Source organism: Neomonachus schauinslandi, chromosome 9 (assembly GCF_002201575.2).
Source record: "Neomonachus schauinslandi chromosome 9, ASM220157v2, whole genome shotgun sequence".
In the NCBI taxonomy this organism is placed as follows: Eukaryota; Metazoa; Chordata; class Mammalia; order Carnivora; family Phocidae; genus Neomonachus; species Neomonachus schauinslandi.
In genome coordinates, this window is record NC_058411.1 from 96,504,205 (window position 1) to 96,520,798 (window position 16,594).

The following is a 16,594-nucleotide window of genomic DNA, read 5'->3' on the forward strand; positions in this document are numbered from 1 at the left end:
GACAAAGCAATGATTGTTTTAGTAGCTGATCCTTAAAACATTAAAACTGAAATCCCTTCTTTCAGAATTCTTTTGGGAGAGCATTTACCAGTAATTCACAAAGACTCCAAATCTCATTGTTTAAAAGAGGCACTTCTGCTTTGTACTTTCCGAATTTTCTCCTTAGGCTTTTTCTTTCTTTTCTTTTTTTTCTCCTTGAATGGTATGCCTCTCAGAATTCCCACAGAGTTGTCTTACATTTTCTATGAAGTGCAGTTAACTCTGTCAGACACATTTACTGCTGTTCCTGGGGAAGGCAGACCACTTAACCTGTGAGTAGAGGAAACAGCCATTGAACATTTAAGGAGATAAACCTCTTTGTATATAGTTTCTGTAAATAAACCGTTCTCTGCATCCCACTACAAGTTCCTTGAGAAATAAAGCCAAGGCAAACTCATCTACCACATAGTGGAGCACCCCACAAAAAATAGAGCTCAGTAAATGCTTGTTGAATTCAGTCTCACATCATATGACAAAAATAGTGAAGATAAGAACAAAGCCCACAAGAATATCACTTATAATTTGAATGTTTACTAGGTACCGGGTATTACACTAAGCATTTACGTGCTTTGTTTCGTTTAATCCTCTAGAAACCCTGTGAGGTTGGCATTATTATCCTCACATTACAGATGAGGAACTAAAGTTTAAAAGGTTAAGTAACTTCAGCTCAGAAAGATTAAGTAGTTTGTCCTAGGGATCACCAAGCTAGGAAGGGTAAAGCCCATATATATTAGGTAAGTACCTGGATCCAACTATCTTCGCTACTGTTTCTCCAGAAAGAGAAATGCTACAGTGACTGCGGTTTTACAGGGTGTTGAGGCTTAAAGGAAGTGGTCCTACATTTTCTGGACTTATTCCCACCTGATGAAAACTACCTGCTTAGAAATAAAATTATTCTATAATATTAAATCTGAGTGCCTCCCAGGAATTTGACTGGCTTACCATATTTTCTGTTGATTCTGAAAGAATCCAGTAGCAGATATTTCACATGTAGGGGGACAACGTTGAACTTTCAATTCTAGTCAACTTTAAAAAATACAAACTGCATTTTGGGGGCTTTTTTCTCAAAAGTCTTTTGTTTATTTTATGCAAGGAAAACTTCTGTAAAGGAACCTTGGCAGGTAGGCAGGCAAGAATTTGTGATATTCTCAGTGGTTGTCCTTCAAGCTCCCTTTCAGTTACCCTTCTCATAGTTGACTGTTTCCCATATTATGACCAGCATAGTAGCCAAACCAGTTGGCATTAGGGAAAAAAAAATCCAAATTCTCCATGAGTGGAAGCCAGGGAAGAATGTTTAATCTAGTTAGTGGGTGGGCTTTGGTTGTCATGGAAACTCAGCTCTGTCATCCTGTGTTGTTACTAGGCAGGAGCAGCCAGGTCATTCCATAAATCACTTCTGTCATAGCTGACGGTGATGCATTCCATCTGCTCCATCACTGCATGCCATAGTCTGCACAGTTGAAATCCCTTCCTTCAACCCATCTGCTGCCCCCTCCCCACCAGACACCTCCCCAAAACACATTCTTTCTCTAACTTCCGTTACGGACTCACATTCACTTTAGTGCTCACAGAATGTACTGAAAAACAAAAACATTACATGGGGAGTAGGAAGGATTAGAAGCGATGAGGAGAAGGAATTTTCTGAGGATTACATTTGAGAGTCTAACATTCATATCAGAATTTTATGTCAGGTATTACAGATCTTTGGAAATGGTGACCATGGGTATTTTGAAATTTTAAGTTCTTTATAATATGACATTTTTAATATAGCATCTAGTTTTAGATGGAGAAAACACTATGCTATTGTCATTAGAAGTTATTTCTAGCTCCCCAGTCGTCTGATACATGTCTTAGAAGGTCTTTCATGTGTGAAACATCACAGGGTACAACCTTTGTTCTTTAGTTTAGGTATTAAAGAGCACACAGAATACTGTGATTAAACATGTAAGGCCAGATAATGCATTTGCAAAGGTTCCTTTATTTTAGGTTTAAGCCGGGATAATTGTGGTCTTAATCTCAGGATAGCTAGAAAGAGAATTGTACATGAAAGTATTTACACAAAGTTCCCAAAGCCCTGTGGATTATGCATTAGTTTAGATAATAAACTAGGGTAGATAGAAGGAAAGGAAAATCTGGGTATTCGTGCCATTTTTAATGTGTTTCCCTGAACATTTGCCAGACAATAACCCTTTAAGATTGTGCCCATGGAGAGTTACATAGAGGAAGAAACATCTGGTTTATTTCAGTGCCTAATACCATATCAAAACACTTGGTCTTTAATTTAGAGGAGATCAAACAAGAGGACTGTTTAACTTTGTTGATTATATCAGACTTCTTTGTGATAATTTATGTTTTGATTTCTACCTCCAAGCAAAGGAGAGAAGGGGGGGGGGGGGGGAGAGAGAGAGAGAGAGAGTGTGTGTGTGTGTGTGTGTGTGTGTGTTTTAATCTGGATAGTTAAATGGTCAGTAGTCTCTAACAAAAGAAAAGAAAATTCAGGGAAGTTGACGTTTAAAAGTAATTCATGAAATAAGTTTCTTTGTTCCTTAGACTCAATAACATTAGCATAATAAAGATTAACTGAAATGTGCACTGTAGTGTTTAAAAAATTGGGCTCACAGTTCCAAGGTTGGGCTTGGGAGCCCTTCATTGTTTCTTTTTTGTCTGAGGCCCTTTTCATTAGCTTCTGGCTTATTGGCACCCTGCTGATTGGAATGGACCATGACTGATAGGAGGAGGAGCCTCATTTGTTGCAGTAAAATGAGGCGTATTACCGTTTAAGCCTGGCAGAAGGTATTGGGAGTTATTCATCATTGGTCATTTAACAGTATGAGGACCATGGACTGCATGCAGAATGAGTTCTTACTTTGTGTTTATGCTTTACATTCTAAATCACTCCCATCCCCATTTTTTAAGTGACTTTTTTCTTTTTCTTTTTTTTTTTTTCCTTCAAACATCAGTGTAGGAGTTCTTTAAGGTCAGAACGTACAAGAAGTAATGAAATCCTGATTTAGAATGCCCTTTGTCAAATAAAGTCTAATTTTAGAATTTCTTAAAGTAACGACAATTTCTATAGAATAAGTTTAACTTGTATGTGATTCGGTGATAGAAGAAACATACAGAGGTGAAGTTTAATGAAATGATCTGTGTTCTGAAAGGCTGTATTACCCTGTTTTTATAATGTGTTACTCCTCCTCTCCCCACGTATCCATTCTTTTTTTTAAAGATTTTATTTGTCAGAAAGAGAGCACACAAGCAGGGGGGAGTGGCAGGCAGAAGGAGAAGCAGGCTCCCCACTGAGCAAGGAGCCTGATGTGGGACTCGATCCCAGGACCCTGGGATCATGACCTGAGCCAAAGGCGGACGCTTAACTGACTGAGCCACCCAGGTGTCCCCCACATACCCACTCTTTTTTATGAAAGTAGAAGGGACAAGAAAAGTCCTATAATTTGCCAGGCTATCTGTCAGTTCAGGAAAGGTATTAATAACAATTCTGTCATCACTTTAATTTAGGGCAAAGGAGAACTAGACAATGTGATGGGTGAGTGGAGAAAATGCCTTTTATTATACAAATGGAGAAGCTGTTTTTGAAAAAAACACCAAAATTATATATTTTTACACTTGATACATTTTATATTTGATATGTGTTTTTACAGTGATTTTTTTTTTTAAAGCCCTCATTTGATTGTCTTGATAGTCTGTTTATACCCTCAAAAACTCACGCCTGCCTAACAATGCGGTATGGACAGCTTAATACATCAACACTAATTCTCAGAAATATTCGCAGAACATTACCATATCATTGTTCTCAAAGCTTATACCCTAAAACTGATTTGTAAATGAATTCACCTTTATAACAAGATCTTTTAACCCCCTTTGGTATTTCTGTTACTGAACCCCATTACATAAATACTAAGAAATACTACCATCTACTCAGTCTTGCTTTTTACTGAAAAGTAGCTATAGCAGATTTCAAGTGCAGTTTAGTTACTCCGGGTTTTTTTTATTTATTTATTTATTTTTTTTTAAAGATTTTATTTATTTATTTGAGAGAGAGAGAGAATGAGAGACAGAGAGCACGAGAGGGAAGAGGGTCAGAGGGAGAAGCACACCCCTTGCTGAGCAGAGAGCCCGATGCGGGACTCGATCCCGGGACTCCAGGATCATGACCTGAGCCGAAGCCAGTCGTTTAACCAACTGAGCCACCCAGGCGCCCCACTCCAGGTTTTTTTTAAATAAATACTCAGCACCTACTTTATAAGACAGTGATAGGCAATGATGGATTCAATATAGAACATTATAAGGTCTCTGCCTTCAAAGAGCTTACAGTCAAGGAGAAGATATGACAGGTATACAAAAAATGATCATGTAGAATATACTGTGAAGTAAAAGACTCAAGAAAAGTGTAATTAAGTATAAAGGAGGCGAAGATGAGTGTAAATGGGGAGGTGACATTTGTGCTGGGCTATCATGTGTTGTAGAATTCCACCATGGAGAAATTAAGAAATAGGCATTTTGAAAGGATAAGCCAAGTTCAGAAAATGAAAAAAATACATCTTTTGTTTGGACTATAGGGTATATAATGTTTATACGTAGGTTATAAGGTAGAAAGCTATTTTTGTGACCAGATTATGGAAGACATCAGATGTCATTCTGTTCTATTTAGTAGGCAACAGGGATTTGACTGTTTAAAACTGGTTGGGGACAATAGCTCAGGCAATTATATATGGGGTAAAAGGAACAAGGGAGTAACTAGAAATAGAAAGACTTAAATAATGCCTCCATAAGTTCTACTAAAGGTTTAAAGTAGTGTCACAGCGGTGAGAAAGATGTGTTCCTATCCCAGAAACATAGAGAACTGCAGGTATTGGAGTCTGTGGTGGGAAGGGTGGAGAGGGGGAAGAAGGGGCGGGGGGGAGAGAGTGGATTTTGTGACCATGAGAATGCTGGTGCCGAAGTAGAGGAAACAGAAGAGTAGAGACGGGAAGTGTGGGAAGCTTGGGGCAGTGATGCAAAGTTTGGCTTGGCATATTGAGCTTGAAGTGAAAGAGTATGTCCAGATGGAGAAGTCCAGCAACCAGTATGAGCATAGAAATGTCATTCACAGAGATGTCATAGTTGATACTTTCAGAAATGATATTACCAAGGGGTAAAACACAGGTCAATAGAAAAGAAAACCGAGACTAGAGCTCTGAGAGAAACCTACATTAAGAAACTGGAAGCATGAAAGAGAAACGGAGCCTAAGTATTACATCCAATGATGTAAAAGAAATACTCAAATAGTAACTTCTTGCAAGGATAATAATCATTCATTCTTTCAACAAGTATATATTTACCAGCACTGTTGGAGAATCTGAAGCTACTGCAAAGCCTGTGTAATTCAGATTTTGTCTGAATAAGACAAAGTCCTAGCTCTCCTGGAGCATACATTTTATTGCAAGAAAAGGTAAGAGACAGATATAAAACAAGTAAACAAGTTTAGACGGTTAAGGATCACTGTAAACACTATGAAGAAACACGACAAAACCAGCAGGGTACGACAGAGAGGCAGTGCTGTTTCTCTAATGCTTTCATGCTGGTGATCTTTACAGCGAGTTGGTCTATTTGATGATAAAGTTTTACATGAAACTGAAACTTTTCTCACTGCTCATCCACCCACCCTCAATGTTATCAACTCTTCCCTCCCTTACCAATGTTATAGTTAAGAAGTATTTCATAAAAGTTAGCATCAGTTATTCCTAAAAATGTGAACTTCAGCTAATTTTCACATGTGCATCCTGATTTTTTACAAGGTAATTAACTTTAAGACCAACAGTATTGATCTTAATACAACATACTACCCTCCTTGTTACTAGTCCTTCCATAACGTCTTTTGAAATCTCCATAGTTTTGCTTTCCCAAAATGGCTTTTTAACTTGAATATACAACTTCTAGATCTGGCTATTTGGAGAGAGTTGGTGATTAAAAGTATTTACAATTAGAATTTAGTAACATTATACAAATTGGTGTATTTTCTTTGAGGTAGGTATATCCATTTGTAGTCAAAGGAAAATAGGCTTTCTGGCTGCTTGCAGTTCAATTAGTGCTTTCTTCTTTTTGAAAAATAAAAGCTGTTGTGTTTAATGATTATGACTTGTGGAATTTTGTCTTTCATGAGCCTGTCACAGTATCTGGCTTTTTCAAGCATATTATGCTGTCTTTAAAACCAATGCTGAGACCCCCTTGTTTGCCATAATTTGAGCCTCTTTAAATTCATTAGAGGTCTAAGCTTATTCAGAACAAGGGTATTTCTATTGGATGACTCCTTTCACCGACAAGTAGTTTTCCTTTTTAAAATGTTTGACCACAGTTCATCCACATAAATTGATTTGTCTGCCCTAAGTTAAGTGATGAGATGTGAAGATGGTTTATTATGCTTATAATAGAATAGAAATAGAATTTCCTAGAGAAAACTTCCTAGGGACTCTTAGTACTTGGATTAAAGAGACTTTTAAAATATTTAATGGTTAATTAAGTAAACTTGTCACTATTCTCTGTCACTTTTTTTAGCAATATGAAATAAATACAAAATATTGCAACAAAACTTTTAGCCAAAATACCAAAATTTATGCATCCAGTTGTTTTAAAGTGGATCCCCTTAGGGGCTCCTGGGTTACTCAGTGGGTTAAGCATCCAGTTCTTGATTTCAGTTCAGGTCATGATCTCAGGGTGGTGAGATCAAGCCCACGTCGATCCCACATGGGGCTGGCTCTGTGCTGGGCATGGAGCCTGCTTAAGATTCTCTCTCCCCCTCTCCCCCCCCCACCCCAGTTCATGCACGCATGCTTTCTCTCAATGAATGAATGAATGAATGAATAAAGTAGACCTCTTAGGAGGTGAAATTCACAAATCATTTTGGGAACATTTTCTGAAGGACTTTTAGGGTTTCTTCCACTTTCCTCAAGGATGACAAGATACCCTTTGGGAGCAAGTTCAATTTTATATGATACATCATTTGGAGCTAAATTTGGCAAAAATGTAGTTGGTCAAACTGAGAACTTTTTAAATAAGAAATAAAGAATATTTAAAAAATTTTTTTCTTTGGCTTTTAAGACTTTTTTTTTTTTTTTTTTTTTTGACAGCACGCGCACAAACAGGGGGAGCGGCAGGGAGAGGGAGAAGCAGGCTCCCTGCTGAGCAGGGAGCCCGATGCAGGGCTCGATCCCAGGAACCCGGGATCACAACCTGAGCCGAAGGCAGACGCTTAACCGTCTGAGCCACCCAGGCGCCCTAAAACTGTTTTTAAAGACTATTGTCAAAAGATAATAGTTTCCTGAGATAATTATTTTTAATGAATATCACTTATTTGGATGATATATTTAAGAAAGATTATTGGGTTTTTTTAAGATTTTATTTATTTATTTGACACAGCACACAGCAGGGGGAGCAGCAGAGGGAGAGGGAGAAGCAGACTCTCCAGTGAGCAGGGAGCCCAATGCGCGGGGCTCAATCCCAGCATCCTGGGATCATGACCTGAGCCAAAGGCAGATGCCTAACCAACTGAGCCACCCAGGTGCCCCAAGAAAAATTGTTTATTAGATGTGTTAACTCATAGTCACTTCTCTTTTTTGTTCTAACAGAAACCTTAATAATTTTCAACTGGAATAGTAAAGAAATAGGATGTATTTTATTCCTCTCATTATTAGAATATATATGATACTTTTTTTTTAAGTAGTCTCTGTGTCCAGTATGGGGCTCAAACTCATGAGAGTCACATGCTCTACTGATTGAGCCAGGTAGGTGCCCCTAGAATATATAAGATACTTTTTAATCCTAGCTTTAAAACTATATATAGCCTTCATGTAATGGAATAGTCCTAAATTGATGAAACCAGTTTTTCACTCTGAGTTTTAGGGGTGGCAACTTAGATTATAAAAATAACTCCATGCAAATGGATTTCTATTTTTGTTGTTGTCACATATTGATAAATGTATATTTTGTTTTCTGGTTAGATTTATTCTCCTGACCATACCAGCAGTAGTTTTCCATCAAATCCATCAACACCAGTTGGATCACCCTCACCTCTCACAGGTAGGCTTCTGTTTTATCTATTGACTTAAAAACGTGTATTGGGCTGCTTTGAAATATTTGAACTTTGTTTATTTTCCAATAAAATCTAGTAAAAATTCATGAAAAATCATCTGAATTTTGAGAAAACATGTAAACAGAGCCTTCCTCTTGTTCTTGAATATTGAAATATTTGCTAGTTTTGAATTATTCTTTTCCAATTCTTAATTTGGTATAATTTCTAAGAATGGTTGTTATAACAGGACAAAAATAAGGTTAGACAATTGGGATGAAAGCAAAATAGAAGGAGATAATTCAAAATTTTGGGTAAGGTAACATAGAAAGTAAACAGAATACCCTATTTAGAAGAACATGTAACATCTTTCTTCCTTGTTCTCTGCCTTTTCCATGTACCATGTATAAGACTCAGAAGTGAATAAGTTTCTACTAGTTTGTCTTTATTTTTAGGTCCACTAAGTTATTATTTCATATATATATATATAAATTCTTGGGAATAATGTAGCTTTTTGCTAAGGAAGTCTCTGTCAATGTGGATGAATATTGTTAGTGAGTTAGAGAAGCGGTTCAGATTTGTTTTACTTTTTCCTGTTTTTTTCCACATTTGCTGTAACAAATTCCAGTCACTATCCTACAGTATAAATTTGTTGAGGTACAATTATTATTGTAAATAGGAATTTTTAGACATTAGAAAGAAATAAAATTATAGGAAAGTGCTTAATATTTATTAAGCTATAATTTTAAAACTTGAATTATATTTTTCTGAGCAGTGTTTGAGAAAAAAAAAACATGCTGAAGAAGAAATATATTAGTTGTGAGGAAAAGACATTAGGCAGCTGGGTAAAAATTGCCTTACTCCTCCAGCAATTGACCTCAGCATTGATTCTCTTTTTCTGATCAAGTCATTAAGTAAGTCCATGTAGCTTTCTTGTTGTTGTTAAACCTTTTTGCCTTGCTGAAGGTTTCTGGTGTATCACGGCCCTGACTGTCACCTGTGCTTAGCGCGTTGGCTTTGGGCCTCTGCTAAGAAGCGCTCCGGTGTAGGGTGTTGGATTGAACTGCTGGCAGCTGCTTTCGGCTCTTAGTGGGCTCGGCCACTTTCTCCGACCCCGTGGCTTCAGCTGTCAAGTACAAGTTGAACAGCTGTTCCCCACATAGACAGGACTATGAAAGACCCATTGACTTAAAGTTGTTATTTAACAGAGAGCTGAAATTACAGGAAGAATGATGTAACTTTAACCCTGCTCACCCTTCTGGCACAGTTTTACTAAAGCTATCAGTGTCATTTTTGCCACAGCCTGTTTCCCTTTCTCATCAGATGAGAATATCTGTCCTTACTGTGTGTTCCCACCTCCCCGCCTCCTCTGCCCAGTGAGCTGTAAAAGTATCCTTTGGTTTTTATTAATACTGGGTGGGATGTCAGGCAGCAGAGGAGTTCAGCATTTATGAGGGGGACATCACTAAAATGGAGAATCAGAGACTTAGACATTTTTCAAAAAATAATGGTCCAAAGTAAAATCTCACATTTCCTCCTCCATCTTTATTTGATGTTTAATAGGTGATACCCTTCCCCCCCCTTTAATCCAGCTCATTAATGAAAATCTATGGTCTGTTGAAGTGTGTAATGAAGGTATTAATAGGCTTCTTTTTCCAATTCGGCAGTCATAATCGAAGAAAAATTCTTTCTTTCATATATTCCTACTGAAACAGCACATCAAAGACTGATTTTATGTGAGTGCATCTCTCCCATCTCCTGTATCTAGTATTTCCATCCTGTCACCACACACATACATATACTACACACCCTAAATTGGCAGAAATGTAAAGGGAGAAGGAAAAAGGAAAGCACAATATGATAAATTATTCAGAGGTGAAGGAAAAATGAAAAAGATGGAGCAAACCAGAGCTTCTATTATAATATGTGAAAGTTATTTGGTACCTTGTATTGCAGTGGCCTGTTATCTAGAGTAAAAAATTCTACCCCACTGTGTGCTCTCTACACTTGTCCTATTCTCTATGCCTGAGCATCAGTCAGACTAGCCCAGGCCTTTGAGGAGAGATAAATAGGTGAAGAGCCACATAGGCATCTTCTAGAGGCAACCACCATTCTTGTTTAAATTCCACTTATTTTCCTTAGGAACTTTTCAGGCCAAGAACATATGTTTCTGCCTAGAGCATGCTTATGAGGAACTTCTGAGATGGTGATATTGTATCCGTCAGGATGCTGTAGGCTGAAAGGAAGAAAGACTCTTGTCTTGACTGGCTTTAGTTGAATAATGAGGGGATTGCTGATCCTGTACGACAAGAAGCCCATAGCAGGGCAAGTTCCTGGACCCTAGTATGTCAGAGCTCCTGCTCTACTGCTTTTCAGTTCTTCCTCAGGCTGGTGGCAAGTTCAGCAGTTCGAGGTACCATATGTGGACAAAACAGTATTCAGTAGAAGAAAAAGGACCATCTTTTCCTTGTATTTTAAAAATCTTTTTCAGGGCGCCTGGGTGGCTCAGTTGGTTAAGCCACTGCCTTCGGCTCAGGTCATGATCCTGGAGTCCCGGGATCGAGTCCCCATCGGGCTCCCTGCTCAGCAAGGAGCCTGCTTCTCCCTCTAACCCTCCCCCCTCTCATGTACTCTCTCTCTCTCATTCTCGCTCTCTCAAATAAATAAATAAATCTTTAAAAAAAAAAAAATCTTTTTCAGAAGCTTCTTCAACAGATTGGCTCTCATGAGTCCTTGGCCAGCATTGGGCCCCTACCACACCTGCTCACAACAGAAATGGGACCACCATGTTTATCTTAGGCATCAGGATTTACCCCAAAAGCTAAGAATAGAGTTACTCTTTTCTGGTTCACACCAGGAAAGGATAGATACCCCACCCGCCTTCTGAACAAAATCAGGGCTCCAGCAGCAAGGTAGAAGAGATGACTATGTCTATTACAGTTGCCATTTGGGAAACGACACAAGTATTTAAAAGGGTGTGTTTATTAAGGAAACTTCGAAAGCAGACAAGCAAAACCATGTTTTGCCTTTCTTACCTCCTTCTGGAATATAAATAAAGGTTTAATAATTGCAGTGCTCAGTAGCAATCGTGAGAGCATTTACAATAGAAATAGGAAGAAAAGAGAAGGAAGAAAAGATTCCTTAGTTTTGGCTAGTTTAATCAATGAGATATTTATTTTTATCATCTGTCAGTGTGCCTGGTGTTAGGCATTTATCTGATTTCAGCAGGTGTTCAGTTTAGCTGAGAAAATAAAAGATAAGCACACATAAAAATACAGCCATCAGAATTCACCCTAAGCTAGAGTGATCAGGATAAACTTCATGAAGAGAGCAGAACTTTAAAAGGAGGAGAAAGAGTCTGGGTCTAAAGGGAAGAGTGTAACAAAGATCCAGATGCAAGAAAGCACATGACTTCTTCATCCAGAGTCATGGGCATGACTGATTATGAACTCTTCACGTATGGAAGTGTGAAGCACTAAGATGGAAAGGTTGGCTGGAGCCAAGTTATGGAAAGCAAAGCACTCAGTGCTACATTAAGGATTATCCAACTTTTTCCAAGTACGAGGGATCTCATGAAAGTTTGAGTTTAAGGTGAGATTACAAGGGAAAGCAACTAACAAAATAAGGAAAATGCGTGATAAATAAATGTTCCTAAGAATTTCTTTCAGCCATTCAATATGTTGGTATCTAGTCTCTAAAATTTATTAACCAGTTAACTCTAAGTTCCACTCAGAGTGAGAGCAGGTCAGAAACACTAGGTGGATTTTGGATTTAGTGATCAAAAAAAGCCTGTCCACATTTTCTAGCCAAATAATTCAGTTCTCCTATTCTAATCACCTTAGCTAGCTTGTTTTTTGGAAACGGTCATTAAATTTTAATAGCAGGTAAGTTTATTACAGTCCTTCTTGAATAAGAACTAGCTCTTTGGGGTGATCCCTGAAAGGCCCAGGTATTTGTAGAAATTGTTAACTACAAAAACAGTTGAAAGCTTGTGCTTATCTAATAGAAGGAAAGGGTAAGCCCCTACCTCTAGTGTAGGTATTTCTACACTAGATATCAGGTGACAGGGAAGGAAGGCAGGAAATACCCTATTCTCTTCCATATTTGTGTAATAATGCTACAGTTGATGATTACAAGCTAGAGAGAGAGATGCCAACATCAGCTATAGGATTGACTTCTACTGAACTAACTCTATCCAGTCATCCCCTTTGTGACTAATAGCATGAATTTTTGAAAGGACTAACTGGGGTGCAAGGAGCTCTGTCCATGAACTATAATTTGACATTTCTATGAAGTTCAAACAGATATCAGTGATTTAAGCATGTTAGTATTCTGTTTTAACCAAGTATGTCATAATGGGGCAGCCCAATCTATAATAAAAACAAAACAGGTTTGAGTGTATATGTATTTTTCCAGTTTAATGAATTACATTTTGGATATAGACGTTAGCATGGTTTCTTCATATCACTATCAAAAAATAATGAGTGTAGGTGATTTCTTACCTAAGTAACTCATTGCACATCTCATTCCTCAACACTAAACTAGTTGAAGAACCACAAAAATTGCCTGTTTTGCCAAGCAGATGCATGCTAACAATCCTGAGGTGTTTAAACATAAAACTTGTTATTACTATCCCATACAGATTAAATAATTTGATGATTAGGGTCCTGTTACAGGCTGATCACCCAAAGGGAAATGGGAAAAATGGAGTAAAATGTCTGAAAATAAAATATTATAAACATTAAAAGGAACTACTTTCAAAGTAATTTGGGGTCTTTTTCAAAACGGATTATGAGTAACCCTCTTATTCACATAAAATTCCTAGTTCTACATCAGTGCTTGGAACACACTAATGCACTAAAATCAGTGGTAGAGTGTGGGCTGAACAGAAATGCTGTTTATGTGAATTCTTCATATAATCAGTTACTGGGTTTCTCTGGTTGCTGAATTCTACTTGTTATATAAATTTAGTTCACAAGCTTCTGTTTCAATGCGCAATTTTAGATTGTCCATAATTTATATAGTTGAATTAGGATTACCTTCATATGTTTAGCAGGAAACCTTTAATATTCCTCAAAATATTATGATTTGCTTACAAGTAAAAAAAAATTGTTAGCTGATGAAGTATATTAACATGTTTTTTCTTACAATATTAGTATCTAAATTTCTTCTGTGTAATCATGACAGTGTGCATGTAATTGTGAAAACAATCAGGTTAAGAATCTATCCAACTTTTCAACTTGCAAAATATATATGATTGATGGGAATGCAATTACTAGGTTATTCAACTAAAGTGAACTATAATAGTTATGATTTATCATAAGTTTTCAGTGTTTCCTCAATATAGCAAATAATCTGCAACAACAGGCTTGGTGGAACATAGGTTAAAACTTCATTTAGCAGTAAATGAGACAAATTAAGTAAACCTTCGAGTTCTCCAACTTCGGATTTCTAATATAACTCAGGTTGTCACTGAAGCTTTTATAAAGAACAATAATATGTATTTAATTGAATGGTTTTTGTTATTGTCTGTAAATAATTTATTTCCAAATGCACAGTGATGAAATAGGATTTTTTTTTTTTTTTAAGTTTTTTTATTTATTTATTTGAGAGAGAGAGAGAACACCTGAGAGGGGATAGGGTCAGAGGACGAAGCAGACTCCCTGCCGAGCAGGAAGCCTGATGCGGGACTCGATCCAGGGACTCCAGGATCATGACCTGAGCCGAAGGCAGTCGCTTAACCAACTGAGCCACCCAGGCACCCTGAAATAGGATTTTTGATCAATTGTTGTTGTTGTTTTTTTTTAAGCTATTTTGGCATGACCATTTAAACACTGCATTCTCCCCAACACATGGATGGATTAACATTTTCATTTTTTTTATAGTTTTTTTTCCTTTTTATTTTTTCTACTCTGAACTTCTTTTCTCTCTTTGTTATTATATTGCTACTTTCTAAAGTTGAAGGGTAAACAACATTTAACAATTCTCATAATGATATTTTCCAAATTAAGTAATGCATTTTGGTGTAAATTATACTGGGAAAGTGTTTAATAGATAATCGTAAATGTATTTGCAGTCATTTGAAATTGGTTCATTTGTGTATAATTTATAATAATAAGACTTTAGAAAGCAATTTGGCTTTGTGAATTAAGGATCATAAATATATTTATACCTTTTAATTCAGAAATGCTATTTATCCCTGGGGTGCCTGGGTGGCTCAGTCAGTTAAGCATCTAACTCTTGATTTCAGCTCAGGTTTTTTTTGTTTTTGGTTTTTGTTTTTTAAGATTTTATTTATTTATTTGACAGAGAGAGAGACAGCGAGAGAGGGAACACAAGCAGGGGGAGTGGGAGAGGGAGAAGCAGGCCTCCTGCAGAGCAGGGAGCCCGATGCGAGGCTCAATTTCAGGACCCTGGGATCATGACCTGAGCTGAAGGCAGACACCTAACCACTGAGCCACCCAGGCGCCCCTCAGCTCAGGTCTTGATCGCAGGGTCATGAGTTCAAGGCCCATGTTGGGCTCCGGTTAAAAAAAAAAAAGAAAGAGAGAAATGCTATTTATCCTCAAGACGTGTTCCCAAAAAGAGAATAACAATACTTACCATTCACAGTATAGTAATATTTAGATACTATTCATGATAGCTAACTGAAAGCAACCAAAACATCCAATAGTGAGGTAATAATGATGGTTAATTATGATCTAGAGAATCAGGTGAATATTAACATAATCATTAATAACATTATCATAAAGACTGTGTAAAGCCATGGGGGAGGAACAGAATTTTAAATTACGTGTATTTTAAGTACATTTTCTCAAGATAATATGTGCTTATGGACAAAGTCTGAAGAATATGCAAACATAAAAGTAGTTTTTGTTTTGTTTTGTTTTTTGAAGTGTAGTTGACATACAATGTTACATTAATTTCAGGTGTACAGCATAGTGATTCAGCAACTCTGTATGTTGTGCTGTGCTCACTGCAAGTGTAGCTACCATCTGTCACCATACAACACTATTACAGTACCATTGACTAGATTCTCTATGCTGTACCTTTCGTCCCAGATCCTCTATGCTGTACCTTTCATCCCATGAGTTACTCATTCCATAACTGGAAGCCTGTACCTTCCCACTCCTTTACCCACTTTTTCCTTCCCCCCACTCCCCCTCCTCTCTGCCAACCACCAGTTCTCTGTATTCATGGGTCTGTTTCTGCTTTTTTTGTTACAAAGTAATAGAAATTATAATAACTAATACAAATTTTTAAAAAGTAGTTATTTTTTGAAGTATAGTTGTTTTTTTTTTTAACTCCCTACACTGTTGTATTAATAATGAAAAAGGTTTTTTTTTAATGTGTTGGGCTTGTCAGTAGCCAATACTATGCTGAAGGCTGAACAAAAAATGCTTACATAAGTTTATATACACAGAACATCGTTACCCTTTCTTTCAGAACATTATCAAGATCATTGAGTGAACCAAGGTATGTATGTATGTGTGCTTTTGTGTTTTGTTTTAACAGGTACCAGTCAGTGGCCCAGAGCTGGAGGGCAAGCTCCTTCATCCCCAAGCTATGAAAACTCACTCCACTCCCTGGTAAGAGCCTCTTAGGAATATACAGGTCATTTTTGTCTGATAGTGCGGAGTGCGTTTTTTCGGTAAATCTTGAGTAACAGTGAAAAAAACAGTAGGATAGCATTGCACACGAATTCTTTGCTAACAAGTGGCCTGATGTAGTTTAACAGTATAAGACACATTGGGTGTGCCTTTTGCCATCTGTTCTTTGGGACCTCAGGCTTCTGGTCTCAGGACAACTGGTGTTAAAATAGAGTTATGGGATTTTTGCTTCTTTGATAAATCTAGAGTTCAATTCTTCTGTACTTTTATGTTTACATATAAGAGGAAACAAATAAAAAGGCACAGAGACCAAGTAAAAGCAAGAAAATTAGTCGAGCAGTGGAAAATGATATATTTTACTCTTTCTCATGTGACTATTCTGTATATGGTTTATTACATTTCCATTAAAAGTTTAAAATGTAATATCAATTATATTTGTCATGAAAAGTGTTATTTCCCATGTTTTCTTTTCTAAAAAAATGTATTGTGTTCATTGTAAAAGCAAAAATGTTATTTAACAAAACGAATAAGGCAGTAGAATAAAAAAGCCTGTCTGGGTATTGAGCGCGAAGAATTTGTGGTAGAATGTTAACTGCTGTTGCTTTTCAGTGCTTACCACAGAATTACAAAGTATTATAAAAACAAAATAAGGGTGACTTGATGGAATGCTAAGTCATTCAATAATTCCAGGTTGCAAACAGAAAAGTTCTTTTTCTGTGACTAACAGAACAATTGAAAGGAAAGTCTTCTTCTCTCATATTTTGCAAGCAAATATAAGCAATGTGTGCTGTTTAGATGCTAACCTTATAACTTCGCTGTTAAATCCCAGCCTTCTCATACCTTAATACAAGTAGATCTTGCAGGTCTCCGTGTTAACTTTACTAAC

At 37.1% G+C, this 16,594-nt stretch overlaps 1 protein-coding gene across 4 annotated transcripts in view; it reads left to right on the forward strand.

Annotated features, from left to right (window-relative positions):
• Window positions 1-16,594, forward strand: part of TCF12 (transcription factor 12) — a 377,690-nt gene that overhangs the window by 330,683 nt on the left and 30,413 nt on the right. For all 4 annotated transcript variants that reach the window (XM_021693892.1, XM_021693887.2, XM_021693891.2 and 1 more), the window contains 2 exons: window positions 8,031-8,109; window positions 15,614-15,687. In XM_021693892.1, the coding sequence (XP_021549567.1) occupies window positions 8,031-8,109; window positions 15,614-15,687 (153 nt within the window). The remainder of the gene's footprint in view (window positions 1-8,030; window positions 8,110-15,613; window positions 15,688-16,594) is intronic.